This window comes from Schistocerca piceifrons, chromosome 1 (genome assembly GCF_021461385.2).
Source record: "Schistocerca piceifrons isolate TAMUIC-IGC-003096 chromosome 1, iqSchPice1.1, whole genome shotgun sequence".
NCBI classification, from domain to species: domain Eukaryota; kingdom Metazoa; phylum Arthropoda; class Insecta; order Orthoptera; family Acrididae; genus Schistocerca; species Schistocerca piceifrons.
In genome coordinates this window covers 462,181,728-462,199,860 of record NC_060138.1, presented here as the reverse complement: position 1 = coordinate 462,199,860, position 18,133 = coordinate 462,181,728, and the positions used below count along the sequence as shown (strand labels likewise).

General features: G+C 44.2%; 1 protein-coding gene across 1 annotated transcript in view; it reads left to right on the top strand.

Moving 5' to 3' along the window:
* The window catches only part of LOC124793832 (ubiquitin-like modifier-activating enzyme 5), a 122,486-nt gene that overhangs the window by 24,441 nt on the left and 79,912 nt on the right, over positions 1 to 18,133 (top strand). Inside the window, exons 2-4 of the mRNA XM_047258051.1 lie at positions 15,492 to 15,627; positions 15,707 to 15,903; positions 16,217 to 16,403. Of these exons, the coding sequence (XP_047114007.1) occupies positions 15,492 to 15,627; positions 15,707 to 15,903; positions 16,217 to 16,403 (520 nt within the window). The remainder of the gene's footprint in view (positions 1 to 15,491; positions 15,628 to 15,706; positions 15,904 to 16,216; positions 16,404 to 18,133) is intronic.

Sequence of the window (18,133 nt, the reverse complement as noted above, 5' to 3'; positions counted from 1 at the left end):
GATCTGAGCTACCGAAGCACGACTCACGCCTGGTACTCACAGCTTTACTTCTGCCAGTACCTCGTCTCCTACCTTCCAAACTTTACAGAAGCTCTCCTGCGAACCTTGCAGAACTAGCACTCCTGAAAGAAAGGATATTGCGGAGACATGGCTTAGCCACAGCCTGGGGGATGTTTCCAGAATGAGATTTTCACTCTGCAGCGGAGTGTGCGCTGATATGAAACTTCCTGGCAGATTAAAACTGCGTGCCCGACCGAGACTCGAACTCTGGACCTTTGCCTTTCGCGGGCAAGTGCTCTACCATCTGAGCTACCGAAGCACGACTCACGCCCGGTACTTACAGCTTTACTTCTGCCAGTACCTCGTCTCCTACCTTCCAAACTTTACAGAAGCTCTCCTGCGAACCTTGCAGAACTAGCACTCCTGAAAGAAAGGATATCGCGGAGACATGGGTTAGTCACAGCCTGGGGGTGTTTCCAGAATGAGATTTTCACTCTGCAGCGCAGTGTGCGCTGATATGAAACTTCCTGGCAGATTAAAACTGTGTGCCCGACCAAGACTCGAACTCGGGACCTTAGCATTTCGCGGGCAAGTGCTCTACCATCTGAGCTACCAAAGCACGACTCATGCCCGGTACTCACAGCTTTACTTCTGCCAGTAACTCGTCTCCTACCTTCCAAACTTTACAGAAGCTCTCCTGCGAACCTTGCAGAACTAGCACTCCTGAAAGAAAGGATATTGCGGAGTCATGGGTTAGGCACAGCCTGGGGGATGTTTCCAGAATGAGATTTTCACTCTGCAGCGGAGTGTGCCCTGATATGAAACTTCCTGGCAGATTAAAACTGTGTGCCCGACCGAGACTCGAACTCGGGACCTTTGCCTTTCGCGGGCAACTGCTCTACCATCTGAGCTATCGAAGCACGACTCACGCCCGGTACTCACAGCTTTACTTCTGCCAGTACCTCTTCACCTACCTTCCAAGCTTTACAGAAGCTGTCCTGCGAACCTTGCAGAACTAGCACTCCTGAAAGAAAGGATATTGCGGAGACATTGGTTAGGCACAGCCTGGGGGATGTTTCCAGAATGAGATTTTCACTCTGCAGCGGAGTGTGCGCTGATATGAAACTTCCTGGCAGATTAAAACTGTGTGCCCGACCGAGACTCGTACTCGGGACCTTTGCCTTTCGCGGGCAAGTGCTCTACCATCTGAGCTACCGAAGCACGACTCACGCCTGGTACTCACAGCTTTACTTCTGCCAGTACCTCGTCTCCTACCTTCCAAACTTTACAGAAGCTCTCCTGCGAACCTTGCAGAACTAGCACTCCTGAAAGAAAGGATATTGCTGAGACATGGCTTATCCACAGCCTGGGGGATGTTTCCAGAATGAGATTTTCACTCTGCAGCGGAGTGTGCGCTGATATGAAACTTCCTGGCAGATTAAAACTGTGTGCCCGACCGAGACTCGAACTCGGGACCTTTGCCTTTCGCGGGCAAGTGCTCTACCATCTGAGCTACCGAAGCACGACTCACGCCCGGTACTTACAGCTTTACTTCTGCCAGTACCTCGTCTCCTACCTTCCAAACTTTACAGAAGCTCTCCTGCGAACCTTGCAGAACTAGCACTCCTGAAAGAAAGGATATTGCGGAGACATGGGTTAGGCACAGCCTGGGGGTGTTTCCAGAATGAGATTTTCACTCTGCAGCGGAGTGTGCGCTGATATGAAACTTCCTGGCAGATTAAAACTGTGTGCCCGACCGAGACTCGAACTCGGGACCTTTGCATTTCGCGGGCAAGTGCTCTACCATCTGAGCTACCAAAGCACGACTCACGCCCGGTACTCACAGCTTTACTTCTGCCAGTACCTCGTCTCCTACCTTCCAAACTTTACGGAAGCTCTCCTGCGAACCTTGCAGAACTAGCACTCCTGAAAGAAAGGATATTGCGGAGACATGGCTTAGGCACAGCCTGGGGGATGTTTCCAGAATGAGATTTTCACTCTGCAGCGGAGTGTGCGCTGATATGAAACTCCTGGCAGATTAAAACTGTGTGCCCGACTAAGACTCGAACTTGGGACCTTTGCCTTTCGCGGGCAAGTGCTCTACCATCTGAGCTACCGAAGCACGACTCACGCCCGGTACTCACAGCTTTACTTCTGCCAGTACCTCGTCTCCTACCTTCCAAACTTTACAGAAGCTCTCCTGCGAACCTTGCAGAACTAGCACTCCTGAAAGAAAGGATATTGCGGAGTCATGGGTTAGGCACAGCCTGGGGGATGTTTCCAGAATGAGATTTTCACTCTGCAGCGGAGTGTGCGCTGATATGAAACTTCCTGGCAGATTTAAACTGTGTTCCCGACCGAGACTCGAACTCTGGACCTTTGTCTTTCGCGGGCAAGTGCTCTACCATCTGAGCTACCGAAGCACGACTCACGCTCGGTACTCACAGCTTTACTTCTGCCAGTACCTCGTCTCCTACCTTCCAAACTTTACAGAAGCTCTCCTGCGAACCTTGCAGAACTAGCACTCCTGAAAGAAAGGATATTGCGGAGACATGGGTTAGGCACAGCCTGGGGGATATTTCCAGAATGAGATTTTCACTCTGCAGCGGAGTGTGCGCTGATATGAAACTTCCTGGCAGATTTAAACTGTGTTCCCGACCGAGACTCGAACTCTGGACCTTTGTCTTTCGCGGGCAAGTGCTCTACCATCTGAGCTGCCGAAGCACGACTCACGCCCAGTACTCACAGCTTTACTTCTGCCAGTACCTCATCTCCTACCTTCCAAACTTTACAGAAGCTCTCCTGCGAACCTTGCAGAACTAGCACTCCTAAAAGAAAGGACATTGCTGAGACATGGCTTACGCACAGCCTGGGGGATGTTTCCAGAATGAGATTTTCACTCTGCAGCGGAGTGTGTGCTGATATGAAACTTCCTGGCAGATTTAAACTGTGTGCCCGACCGAGACTCGAACTCGGGACCTTTGACTTTCGCGGGCAAGTGATTTACCATCTGAGCTACCGAAGCACGACTTACGCCTGGTACTCACAGCTTTACTTCTGCCAGTACCTCGTCTCCTACCTTCCAAACTTTACAGAAGCTCTCCTGCGAACCTTGCAGAACTAGCACTCCTGAAAGAAAGGATATTGCGGAGACATGGCTTAGCCACAGCCTGGGGGATGTTTCCAGAATGAGATTTTCACTCTGCAGCGGAGTGTGCGCTGATATGAAACTTCCTGGCAGATTAAAACTGTGTGCCCGACCGAGACTCGAACTCGGGACCTTAGCATTTCGCGGGCAAGTGCTCTACCATCTGAGCTACCAAAGCACGACTCATGCCCGGTACTCACAGCTTTACTTCTGCCAGTACCTCGTCTCCTACCTTCCAAACTTTACAGAAGCTCTCCTGCGAACCTTGCAGTACTAGCACTCCTGAAAGAAAGGATATTGCGGAGTCATGGGTTAGGCACAGCCTGGGGGATGTTTCCAGAATGAGATTTTCACTCTGCAGCGGAGTGTGCCCTGATATGAAACTTCCTGGCAGATTAAAACTGTGTGCCCGATTAAGACTCGAACTCGGGACGTTTGCCTTTCGCGGGCAAGTGCTCTACCATCTGAGCTACCGAAGCACGACTCACGCCCGGTACTCACAGCTTTACTTCTGCCAGTACCTCGTCTCCTACCTTCCAAACTTTACAGAAGCTCTCCTGCGAACCTTGCAGAACTAGCACTCCTGAAAGAAAAGATATTGCGGAGACATGGCTTAGGCACAGCCAGGGGGATGTTTCCAGAATGAGATTTTCACTCTGCAGCGGAGTGTGCGCTGATATGAAACTTCCTGGCAGATTAAAACTGTGTGCCCGACCGAGACTCGAACTCGGGACCTTTGCCTTTCGTGGGCAACTGCTCTACCATCTGAGCTATCGAAGCACGACTCACGCCCGGTACTCACAGCTTTACTTCTGCCAGTACCTCTTCACCTACCTTCCAAGCTTTACAGAAGCTGTCCTGCGAACCTTGCAGAACTAGCACTCCTGAAAGAAAGGATATTGCAGAGACATTGGTTAGGCACAGCCTGGGGGATGTTTCCAGAATGAGATTTTCACTCTGCAGCGGAGTGTGCGCTGATATGAAACTTCCTGGCAGATTAAAACTGTGTGCCCGACCGAGACTCGTACTCGGGACCTTTGCCTTTCGCGGGCAAGTGCTCTACCATCTGAGCTACCGAAGCACGACTCACGCCTGGTACTCACAGCTTTACTTCTGCCAGTACCTCGTCTCCTACCTTCCAAACTTTACAGAAGCTCTCCTGCGAACCTTGCAGAACTAGCACTCCTGAAAGAAAGGATATTGCTGAGACATGGCTTATCCACAGCCTGGGGGATGTTTCCAGAATGAGATTTTCACTCTGCAGCGGAGTGTGCGCTGATATGAAACTTCCTGGCAGATTAAAACTGTGTGCCCGACCAAAACTCGAACTCGGGACCTTTGCCTTTCGCGGGCAAGTGCTCCACCATCTGAGCTACCGAAGCACGACTCACGCCCGGTACTCACAGCTTTACTTCTGCCAGTACCTCGTCTCCTACCTTCCAAACTTTACAGAAGCTCTCCTGCGAACCTTGCAGAACTAGCACTCCTGAAAGAAAGGAAATTGCGGGGACATGGCTTAGCCACAGCCTGGGGGATGTTTCCAGAATGAGATTTTCACTCTGCAGCGGAGTGTGCGCTGATATGAAACTTCCTGGCAGATTAAAACTGTGTGCCCGACCGAGACTCGAACTCTGGACCTTTGCCTTTCGCGGGCAAGTGCTCTACCATCTGAGCTACCGAAGCACGACTCACGCCCGGTACTCACAGCTTTACTTCTGCCAGTACCTCGTCTCCTACCTTCCAAACTTTACAGAAGCTCTCCTGCGAACCTTGCAGAACTAGCACTCCTGAAAGAAAGGATATTGCGGAGACATGGCTTAGGCACAGCCTGGGGATGTTTCCAGAATGAGTTTTTCACTCTGCAGCGGAGTGTGCGCTGATATGAAACTTCCTGACAGATTAAAACTGTGTGCCTGACCGAGACTCGAACTCGGGACCTTTGCCTTTCGCGGGCAAGTGCTCTAACATCTGAGCTACCGAAGCAGTGAAAATCTCATTTTGGAAACATCCCCCTGGCTGTGGCTAAGCTATGTCTCCGCAACATCCTTTCTTTCAGGAGTGCTAGGTCTGCAAGGTTCGCAGGAGAGCTTTTGTAAAGTTTGGAAGGTAGGAGACGAGGTACTGGCAGGAGTAAAGCTGCGAGTACCAGGGGTGAGTCGTGCTTCGGTAGCTCAGATGGTAGAGCACTTGCCCGCGAAAGGCAAAGGTCCCGAGTTCGAGTCTTGGTCGGGCACACAGTTTTAATCTGCCAGGAAGTTTCATATCAGCGCACACTCCGCTGCAGAGTGAAAATCTCATTCTGGAAACATCCCCCAGGCTGTGGCTAAGCCATGTCTCCGCAATATCCTTTCTTTCAGGAGTGCTAGTTCTGCAAGGTTCGCAGGAGAGCTTCTGTAAAGTTTGGAAGGTAGGAGACGAGGTACTGGCAGAAGTAAGGCTGTGAGTACCGAGCGTGAGTCATGCTTCGGTAGCTCAGATGGTAGAGCACTTGCCCGCGAAAGGCAAAGTTCCCGAGTTCGAGTCTTGGTCGGGCACACAGTTTAAATCTGCCAGGAAGTTTCATATCAGCGCACACTCCGCTGCAGAGTGAAAATCTCATTCTGGAAACATCCCCCAGGCTGTGACTAAGCCATGTCTCCGCAATATCCTTTCTTTCAGGAGTGCTAGTTCTGCAAGGTTCGCAGGAGAGCTTCTGTAAAGTTTGGAAGGTAGGAGACGAGGTACTGGCAGAAGTAAAGCTGTGAGTACCGGGCGTGAGTCGTGCTTCGGTAGCTCAGATGGTGGAGCACTTGCCCGCGAAAGGCAAAGGTCCCGAGTTCGAGTTTTGGTCGGGCACACAGTTTTAATCTGCCAGGAAGTTTCATATCAGCGCACACTCCGCTGCAGAGTGAAAATCTCATTCTGGAAACATACTCCACTGTATAATATGATACTGCATGACGGGATACTAGAGCATCATCAGTTGATACTGGATATCACTTGTTGTTTTTACTAAAGATTACTGTATATTTCCTTCACTTTATGCGTGTTCTATCCAACCATAGCTGTAACACATTATAGGTGAGGAAATATACACTTCAAAATTCTGTACAGGCAGCACTTCTGAGTGTAACTTATACTTTCGTTATTGTTGGTTTTTATTTACAGTTTGTTTCTTCCCACTAGGGCGATGTTGACAGTGTATTTATTTTTCCTTACATCATTTTCTGGATCCTTTCAGTACTAGCTTGAAAAAAGCACTCATTGAAAACCTGGATCTGTGTGTAAGGGAAGGGAAACTGTTGTTAATTAATTTCATTTTCCATAATATACTCACAAAAATGTGAGCTGTCTATTGCAGTGACATATGAGTAACACAATTTAATAAGACAAAGTACCTAAATATCGATAAAAATATGCTGATGCTGTTAACTCTAAGTTAGCAAAATCATTGATGAATACATGAAAAAGCTGAGCCCAAATCAAAGCCAGATTCAAAAATAGTTCTTTAGCAATAGTGGTAATATCAGTGGTTTCCTGGTGGGATCTGAATAGGTTCAGCTAGATTAAGCAGACTTTATCTACAGCCCGGGGCAGTAATATTTATAGGGTGCTGTAGTTTGGGAAGTAGCCCTGTTTGACGTGAAGTTTCTCGTTGCGGTAGAGAGCAGCACCACAGATTGGTGTTAACAGCACCAAGACTGGTCAAGTTCAGTGACCTTATCAGTTTTGGAGGCAGTAACAATGTCCCTCCTTTCTGGAGTGCAAAAATATGGGGAGAAATGACCATGGTTATGCTGAGGAATGCAAAATGCATGTTTTCGTGTATGGGGATGGGGGTCATCATCTCATGTGGGGGGGGGGGGGGGGGGGGGTCGAGGTGGTTCCACAACGTTTGTGTCACTGTTGGAAAAAGACTGGCAACTTAAATGTCGCAGTGGCATGGTGTTAATGCTGTCAGAACCACTGACTTGGCTCATTAGCGGTGTAGGTGCATACAATGCAGACAGTGCCTCCAAATTTGATGTCTGTTGGAAAGAATGTATTGGTGGCATCTCTGGGCTGCCTGGATCTTTACTGGTAGCCAACCTGGACATAGTGGCAGAGCCAGAGTGGAGCACATGGTGCATAGTAACAGCAGAGCTAGTGAGATGCTTGTGAGACTCGTCATGGGAAAAGAAACTTGCTAATTGTGTTTTGTATGCTTGGGTCAGAGACAGCTTTTATGTTGTTTGCTCTTTGGAATAGTTAATTACTCTTTGTTTGTTACTAACTTAAAGTTGTAATATTTTCGAGAGAGAATAAAAAGTTAGTGTAGAACAGTAGTGTTTTGACTTAATTCACTACACTGACGCGCAGTAGACCTACAAATTGGTGACCCTGACAACAGAACATGAAGCATGAGAGGAACTAACTGTACAAAGGAGTACAGTGTCATTGAATCAAGACATGAAGCGAGGGCATGTGAAAATACAACTGATAGAGATGCCAGGAAAGCTATAGAAGCAAATAAGACTACAAGCGGAAATAGAAACACAGAATAACAGACAGTCAGTTCCACAATTAATGGGAGAAAATGGGAATGCAATGAATACAGGGTTTTATGACACAGTAACAGTCAAGCCTCAAATGAAGGTACAAACCAACAGTATTGTCACCAGAGAAAAATGCTGATTAGTTGACTGTGCAAGCCAGTGGAACAGCTACAGCAAGCTGTACGTGGTGAACAGATAGGGTACAGAAAACCTTCAGAATTCAAATGCTGCTTATGAGCAATTGTGAACAAAGAGGAGTTGCCAAACATGATGTTGTGTAGGTATGAGAGGCACAATTACTAATAGTGGTAAAAGCAGCTGTGGCCACATATGAAGGAGCAGACATCACTTCATTAATTTCAGTAGCATATGGGGTGTATGCAGCTCTGGACCCTGCAACCACATCGAGTGTGACAAAAGCAACCAGGCAAGGTGGCAACCAAGAGACCACAGTGACACAGAAAGAACATCACACAGACATCACTAAGCAATTAAACAGTCTGAAAGAGCAGGTAGATGCACTGCATCAGCAGATAATGACACTGGTGTGGGATAAAAAGATTACACCCAAATGAGACATTAACAGCAGAGATAAACCATTTCAATGAAAGCAACAGGTGCATGTTTTCTGGTAGAACTGATGTTTGTGTGTGTGTGCCGCAAGATGTACATCCCCATGTACCTACCCAAATGGAGTAGGCGCAGTTGGTCACAGGAGAAAATGGAAGTGCCACAACAAAAGTGTTGCAGGTACTGTGGCAACCAGGTGGATCAGTAATCAGTCCAACTTGCTAATGTGGTCATGTAAGTTGTGTGTGTGGGACTGTAGGGTGGACCATTGCTTTCTGGTCAATACCAGATCAGACATTAGCATATTGCTGGCCTGGCCGTGTCAGCCAGTCTTATCCTTCTCATGGCATCTAATTCATCCATTCTGTCTTGTGAAGAGATTGAGACAGAAGTGGATCTCAGGTTTAGTAAAAAATGCCAGCAGGAGTGTTTGCTAGCAGATGTAACGGAACCCATATTGGGTGCAGATTTCATCAGCCGCTAGTGGCTCGAGATAGACTTCAGTGCAGAGCGAATTAAGGTGGCTGGAGAGTCTGTGACAGATTAATTAGGATGGACACCTGTAGCACAGTGGCCCAAGTCATAATTTGGAGATACAGGCAGAGGACCACTGTAGTGAGAGTCGGCCTAAAAGTATGACTCATAAGACTATCCACCTCATTAAGACTGTATCAGGTCAACCGATATTGCAGCAGCCAAGAAGGTTAGTGCCTGGCCATTTTGCAGCGACCGTGTCAGAATTCAAGAATAAGCTGCATGCAGGGGCTACATGCAGGTCAAATAGTCCGTGTGTGTCGCCACTGCATCTCATCATGAAAAAGGATGGCACATGGAGACACTGTGGAGATTACGACAAACTGAAGGCGTGCGCAATTCTGGGTCAATATCCAATGCTGAATGTTAAGAGATTCTACCAGTGTGATAACAGGGCCACAATATCCATTGTCATAGATTGCAAAAAGGCATATAATCAAATACCTGCAGTAGCTGATGTGCCAGAGACCACAATAACTCCATTCTGGGTATCTGAATACTTGCAAATGCCGTTCAGGGTAAAAAATGCCACACACATGTTGCAGCATTTCATAGATGGCGTCCTGTGGAGGGTTAGAGTGCTGTTTTGTGTATCTTGGTGATATTTTGGTATTTCCAGTAATCCAAGGGTACACGAGGAACAACTCAAGGAAGTGTTTGAATAGATCAACAAGTATGACGTAATTGTTAACAAGGCAAAATGTAATCTTTGACAGAAACAAGTAACATGTCTCAGCCTTGCGGAGTCAGCAGCCAGTCCTGTAAAAGACAAAATCAATGTCATAAAGGACATACCTTGTCTGATCAATTATCATCAATTAGGAAGTTTCCTAGGACTTGTGAACTTCGGTCAACACTTACAAGGAGCAGCCAAGATGGAAGTGCCTTCGGCTCCTGTGCTGAGAGGTAAAGATATCCATGGGTGACGATCACTGCCATAGATGATAGAATTTCAATGGTCTTCTGACCATATTTAAGCCAGTTTAAAAGCAGTTCTTTTGGCCCATCCACTTCACCAGATGCCGCTAGTGGTGGTAGACACAAGCCAACAGGCAATTAGGGCCACATATTCCATCAGTTGGTGCAAAACAATAGTGCAGCCATGGGGGTTTTTCTCATTCAAGCCCACAGAAGAGCAGGTCAGATGGAATGTGTATGAGCATGAGCTGCTAGCCATTTGTGAGATGATAAAGTTATTTTTGACTGCATGTGAAAGCAAAACTGTTCACTGTATTCATGGATCATAAACCAATAAGTTTCACTTTCGATAAAAACAGAGACAGCTGCTCCCCAAGGCAATCCCGACAGCTGGAGTTCATCAGCCAATTCACAAGGACAGCTACAGGTGTGTGAGGGAGTGCGTATTGGGTCAGCAGTGCAAGATCTACAGACATGTGCGTAAACAGTACCAATAGTTTCCAAAGAAACAGCCCGATTCTCACATATGCATTTAGATATCATAGGCTCACTGCCCCCTTCTGAAGAGTATCGCTGCTTACTTATTGCCATTGATAGGCATACTAGATCAGTCAAAGCAGTACCAATCGCAGATATATCAGTGGAAACAGTAGCTAGGACCTTTTTATTGACTTGTATAATGTGGTTCAACCATTCATCACGTGTCACCATAGATCAAGGATGGCCGTTTGACTTAGCTCTGTTCCATGAGCTATTCAATCTGTGGAGATTTCGGCACCATCATATCACCAGTTACCATCCATCGAATAATGGGACAGTGGATCGGTGGCACAGAATATTAAAGGCCATGCTCATGTGCCATAAAAACAGTTGGAGCTCTGGACTGCTACTGATTTTGTTGGACCTCCAAAATGCACGCCAACTGGATATTCAAGCTTTCACAGCAGAGGTGTTATGTGGAGAGACTTTACGTCTAACCTCAGAGGTTGTGTACATATTGAAAATCAGAATATGTGTAAATATTGAAAAGCTACATGTGATTCAGAAATGGTCTCATGAAGTTCAGATGAAAGTACTCTCATGGTTCAGTTGGCATGGGCCAAGGAGCCAGCTTTTGCTGGCACATCTTGGTTGAATGTGCTAACTGTATGCAAACCAACCAGCCATTAGAGATCTGAGTTATGGCTAACCAGTAGACTTGATGGGAAGCCGATGTTTTCATGTGATTAGTCCCCCAATGGCATATGGTGGAAGAATTATTTCTTGATCAAGAGACAGCCAGTGACAGAGAGAGAAGTAACACCTGTTTTGCTCAAGGTTAATTTTGTTTAGGCAAGCCTCTGTGCTCCCAATGAGATATTGCACAGCTTTGGATCTTTGACAATTTCAGAGGTGACTACAGCTGATAGTGGGAAGTGTAGATAAGAACAGATTACTACTTATTTAACAGGGGTGGGGTTAGGATTCACAGGAAGTTGAAAGGGAGCATCAGCAATGGTGTGGCAAACAGTAGATTTGTATCATATTTGATATTAGTATTTGTAGAAAAAGAGCGCCCAGCATTTGAAGCATTTTGTCATTTCGCCTGGAAGAGCATTTTGAGGGCTAAGTGATAGAAAAAGGTCTTTGGTCAGTCACTAGATGGCATTGCATTTCATTGAAGTACGAATTGGATTTCTGGGCCTCATAAATTGTGGCTAATGCCCCTTCGTCAATATGTGCATAACTGCATTGTGATGCAATTTATTGCACGGGTCTGAATGATTGTAATTTGCAAGACACTGATTGTGGGGCTGATACCAGTCATAGCAGTATAGTTATCTGCTACAGCAGTCAGTAAAGATTTTGTTGCCCAAGCACTTTGTTAGCAGAACAACCTTAGTGATTCTGTGTAGTGTAAACAAACCATAGTGTGACCAGTGCAGTGAAGGCACACTATTCCACAAGAAAAATGACAGATGTGACATTATGTTATGGATTAACTGATGGTAGTAATTACCAGGCTGTTGAAATGAACAACATCCGCTCTTTCCTGGTCAGTTCTGCATGAGCAGTTGCTTTATCTCTGTCATATGCAATGCATGCAAGCTCTTTAGTTGGTAGACCACCATGCCCGATTATGGCTTCTACAACAGATTTCTGAAGATATGCAGTTCACAGCCTGCATTTTATGTACAGATGCCACAATATTCACAAGAGATGGCATAGCAAATTACCACATTGCACACATATGGACAGATGCAAATTGTCGACCAATCCTGCAGGTGAGGCATCAGGAGCACTTCATTGTTATTGTGTGGACAAAATTCTCGGTAACAGAGGCATAGGACCATGCACCTTACCAAGCAGATTAACAGGTGCTGTGTATCACTGATTTCAGCGGTCAGTGTGGCCTGGTAGCACTGCTTTCCCATTCACTGGATCCAAATCCTATAGGTACCTGGTTGTGGTGACATTTGAAGGCATTGATGTAAGCCCAACCCATCGACAATGTGTAGACATTACAAGAGTGTGTGACTAAAGTATTTGATCCAATTTCAATGAAGCCATTCAGTTTGGAAATCACTATGGAGGTTCTGTCCACTAGTGCCTGACCTGTCTAACTCGTGATATGCTAATGTATTAGATTATTTAAAATACTACTGACGTTAGAAATAAGTGAATGCAGTTTGGTAGTGGAAATAATAAAATTATTCCTTTATACAGATTTTAAGTCAGCTAGTGTTGACTTAAACTGATATTTACAAAAATTATTGCTATTATGAAGATTATTACAAATTCATTGTAGACTTATATGAAACATATTTAGTATTCAAGCACTGTCATTAGCCAAATGTTGTACATTTATGGTCACTATAATGATCTACAATATTAAATTTCAACTACAACTTGTTATCACTTTGCACTGAACCTGATTTAGTCTTGAACATAGCGTATTACACTGTGCACAACATTTCAGTGACTTACCTGGTAATATAAATATAACCCCAATGACACCCCGAATACCCACCTTCTACATGCTCCCCAAAATCCACATACCCAGCAATCCTGGATGCCCCATAGTAGCTGGTTGTTGTATCCCCACTGAAAGAATTTCGACCCTCATTGCCAAACACCTCCAATCAATTGCATAAAGCCTAACCTCTTGCATCAAAGATAACAACCACTTCCTTCACCAACTCTCCACCAACCTACCCCTTTTCCTCCTGGATCCCTACTCATTACTGTTGATGCCACCTACCTACACACCAATATCCTTCATGCCCAAGGCCTTGCCACTATTAAATGCGACCTATCCCATTCAGCTGCCAAACACATTACATCATTTCTCTTACACTTTACCAACTGTATCCTCACACACAAATACTACTCCTTTGAAGGGAAAGCATATAAACAAATACATGGCCCAGCTATGGGCACCAGGTGTGGCACCTTCACACGACAGCATTTTTATTTGCACCTAGAGGAAACCTTCATAGCCTCCCAAAATCCTCCTGTGGTTCAGGATCATCGATGGTATCTTCATAAAGGAAAGACACTCTATCCTTCCTCCATAACCTCATCACCTTGTTTCCCATTCATTTCACGTGGTCCTCCTGAACGCAACATGTCATTTTCATGGACGTTGACCTCCACCTCTGATGGCTCCATTCCCAAGTCTATCAGTACTATGCCCACTAACCACCAAAAGTACCTGCATTTTGACAGTTTTCATACCTCCCACCCAAAAAGCACTCCCATATAGCCTGGCCACCCTTGGACACCACATCTGCAGTGACAAGAATTTCCTTGCCCAATATGCTGAAACCGTCGCAATGGCCTTCACAGGCAGGCAAAACACCCCCCCCCCCCCCCCCCAAATTTAGTTAAGGAAGAAATTTTTTGCGCCATATCCACACAAACCGTAATCCTCCCACCACCCTCAAGAATCAGCTACAAAGGAGGACCACCCATATCACCCAGTACCATCCTGGACTGGAGCAACTGAACCATATCCTTCACAAGGGCTTTGATTATTTATTATCGCTCCTAGAAATGAGGGACATCCTTTTCAAGATCCTTCCCACCTCACATAAAGTGGTATTCATCACCCACCCAACCTGCAAAACATCCTGTTCCTTCTCTATGCAACTCCCACTACCAGTGCTTTGTCACAGGGGTGCCTTATTGCTGTGAAAGACCCAAGAGCAAAACCTGCTCAGTACACCCATCAAGCACTTCCTACTCCAGTCCTGCCACAGACCTATCCTGGCCCACCAGAGCTAGGGCCACCTGTTAAAGCGGCAACTATTCTGCAATCAATGCACAGCTCTTTATATCAGCATGACAACCAACCAGCTATCACCAGAATGAATGGCCACCATGAGACTGCTCAAGAACAAAGTTGACCAGCCAGTGCCACTACAAGCAGCAAGCACAACAGGCTCAAGTTCAATGCCTGCTTTGCAACCTGTGCCATCTGCATCTTTCTCTCCAGCACCAGATTTTCTGAACTACGCAGATGGACTTCATCCTTGCAACACTTCCTTCAGTTCCGTAGCCTTCTTGGCCTCAATCTCCACTAAAAAATTTTCCTCACACAATCTACCCAACAGTTTCCCCTTCCTTTTTCCTGTCACCCAATCCACACCTCCACGTCTATGTCATTGTGTGCCACACCTCACCGATTGTAGTACCCATGTATCCTATGCCTAGCCTGTGTACTTGCCACACCTCCCTCCCTCATTCCTAGCAAGCAAACATGCTGCCTACCTCAGAGCCACTACCTATCCTTCTGCAACCCCCTCTTCCTGCCTACGACCTCTGTTTCCCTCTACCCGCCCCACCCCATTTCACTTGTCAAAATGCAATCCTGGCTTTGTGTGTCCAGCTGGTGCAGTATAGATGCACAAAAGTGTGTGTGTGTGTGTGTGTGTGTGTGTATGTATGTGTATGTTTGTACTGTAGATCATTGAATGTTTTATTTCAAAACCTAACATGTTTTCTTTCTCTTTTGTGTGTGCCTTTCGACAGTTGACAGTTCAACTCTTCTCCTTTTTGGTGAATGGTCTCTCTTACTCCCAAATTATTTACCTAGCAATATATATAATAAACTGATTTTAAAACATAGGTATAAGAATTTCATCACAGAACATTACTGGGATTAGCCAGAGTACAAAATAGTCTGTACTTATGTCTTTTGTTATTCATTCTTTTGCAAATTTACCTACAAGTACCTCATCTATAACCAGCCCCATTTAAATTATTGGTAAGTTGTTCTATAAAAGTGTGGGGAATTGACATGTTTTTCATCAGTACATGTATTTGTTATATGTACTGGTGAATCAAGAAACTAACCAACCAAGTATCTAAATAAGTGTGATATCCTTTTGTAGGTACATTCAGAACAATGCCTTGAATCTAAAACTCCTACTGTTATGCATCATTACGTATAAAAATCTGCATATGCACACGTCTATGATCCACATTTCTTTGAACTTACCAGTAGGCCAAGCTTTAATATTTACAATAATCGACATTTAATTTTTATAGATAGCAGCTACTGTTTAATGCATAGAATAAGATATTTCATAATTGTATGTACTAGTGTAAATACAGGGAAGAAAGCACTGTTCATTGCTATTACTGTTTGTGAATGTTTACTGTTGTTATATGAAGGAAGGAGGTTTTGTGTGTGTGTGTGTGTGTGTGTGTGTGTGTGTGTGTGTGTGTGTGAGAGAGAGGGGGGTTTCACATGTGGGTACAACTTACAAATAATAATGGAGCTCTCAGCTGTGTATTTACAGTGTTCATTTCTTTTTCCCCAGTCGATTAATGGCTCTTAAACGCATGGGTATTGTAAAGAATTATGAGAAGATTCGTGATTTTACGGTAGCTGTGGTTGGAATTGGCGGTGTTGGAAGTGTCACAGCTGAAATGCTTACACGGTGTGGAATTGGCAAGGTTATATACATTATTGTGTTTCTTTTTACGTCTTATAATACGTTTTAGTCATTACTTATGGATGTTTTCTTATGTGTAGTTACTGCTATTTGATTATGACAAAGTGGAGATGGCAAATATGAACAGATTATTCTTTCAACCTCACCATGCTGGTCTGTCAAAAGTTGATGCAGCTGCCAAGACATTATCATTCATAAACCCAGATGTTGTTATGGAAACTTATAACTACAATGTTACTACTGTGGATAACTTTCAAGATTTTATGGAGAGAATAAGGTAATGTTAATATGATGATGATTTATCACAATAAACTTATGACTACAATGTTACTACTGTGGATAACTTTCAAGACTTTATGGAGAGAATAAGGTAATGTTAATATGATGATGTTTGATCACAATTAGTGTTGCATATCAAAGTTGTTTTATGCCAAATAGATAATGGTTGTATGTTACACTTAAAAAGACAACTAAATTGCACTCACATGTTCATATTATTGTGTTTTCCATGTAGAAAATTTACCTGTTGAAAGAAACTAAGACAAATTTGTGTTGATAATAAACTAGTAATTCAAAAATTCTCTCTGCAGCCACGGAGGTTTGTCTGGAGGACCAGTGGACCTGGTACTTAGTTGTGTGGATAATTTTGAAGCTCGCATGGCAATAAATACTGCATGCAATGAACTGAACCAGACATGGTTTGAATCTGGAGTATCAGAGAATGCTGTGTCAGGCCATATTCAGCTAGTAGAACCAGGCCGTTCAGCATGTTTTGCTGTAAGTGGAATTTATTTTCTCTCTAGTTCTCTAAAGAATTTAATATGTCTTAATTGGAAATTCTTATGATATCCACAGTTGCACTGCTGCCACTCCACTTGTCTAATATTCCTCCCTGGGTTCATCAGTCTGGTAGGAAACTGTCTTCTGCAACACACAAAAGTGATCACCATGTATTTCTCAGTACGTTATCATCATATCTATCAGCAGGTTTCTCTGCATCTTTTCTGTACTGCTTTACAAACATACATTTATTCTAATTTTCCCCTGTACTGAAGTCTCTTAGCATGTCTTTGTCACGTTAATCCCAATCAGTATATAGTTCATTTATCAAGCATATCTACTTTAGCAAGTTCTGTTTTAGTTTTATTTAACAGTCTGCAAATGTTTTCCTTAGCACTCAGCTGCATAGTTCTGACTTGCTAGGAGTTGGAAGACTTCAGCTTGTTAGTATTTGGTGTCTAGCAACTGCTAGTCTTATATTGATAAGAAAAGTAGCGGATGCAATAACACTGTAGTAGCCATTGTTGTTGCCATACTTCATTTTGCTGTGTGTCCTAGAATGAGTGATAAAACACTTCATGGTCCATTACAAGCATGGCCTATTATACCGTCTCAGGAAAAAATACCTGCTGTCCACAGTGTGAATATAAATGTTCAGTGCAAAGAAAAATGCAAAGGTATTATAGTAGTGTTGTGTGAAGAAAACAGAACCTGCACCCACTGCATGTCACGACTCCTTTTCATCATCTGTGTACTGGAAGGATCTTGCTTTCTCTGCTTCCTTGATGCTAACTTTTAGTAACCTAGCAGTAGTCCACAAACTTTGTTTTGACTTGGCTTACTTTTCAAGATTTCAACTTTTCTTGAGGTGATCTATTTGTCTTCAGCGAATTACGTAACACGTTTTCCTTTGTCATATATTTTGTACAGTCTTTTGGCACTTACTCACCAACAGCACTCGTACACACCGGTGGAGCCTCACAGTTAATTACACCTGCCTGATGATATCCTACTGACCTCTTAACCTTATTTTCAAGGCACTGAATGAAATGGCACTATTTAAGGCATTGACCTCACATTTGGAAGGAGCAGTATTCAAATCCTCACCCAGAAATCCTAAGGTAGGTTTTTGATAGTGTTGTGAAATCACTTCAAAGGAATTACCAAAAATTTTTACAAGAAGGTTACAGTTATACTTCATGCTTTGAAGGGAAATGAGACAATTTGATTCTGTTATACCTTGTTTCATGAGTTACCTGGTGCTATATACATTTTGCTGTTATCTGCAGACTTGTATTATCAGTAAACAACCACTGGTTCTGGTTGTTTGTAGGCATAAAGTCATCAAGAGATATTAATACCTGAAACCATAAAGTATTTCTGATTTCTTTTATGATTTTACTTGTGTTTCTTAAAAAGAATTATGTGGAATGGGGAAGTAGAATGAATAAAACAGAATTTTTACATTGTTTTCACTCTTGTTCTTTGGTAGTGCAGTTCTTTTTCTGGTGTCTCATTCTTGTGATGCTCTTTTCTTCCTTCAAAGTACTTCTGATAATTTATTTAAATAATAGACGTGAATAGTCAGGTGCAAAAAACCAGGTAAGTGACTTTTCTTTCAAAATCATTTTATCGCTACAGCTCGATTCAGATTGATCATACATCTGCTGAGAAGATAAAACTGGGGAAAAACAAGCAGTTGCAAAGATATTAGCCTTTTAAGTTGT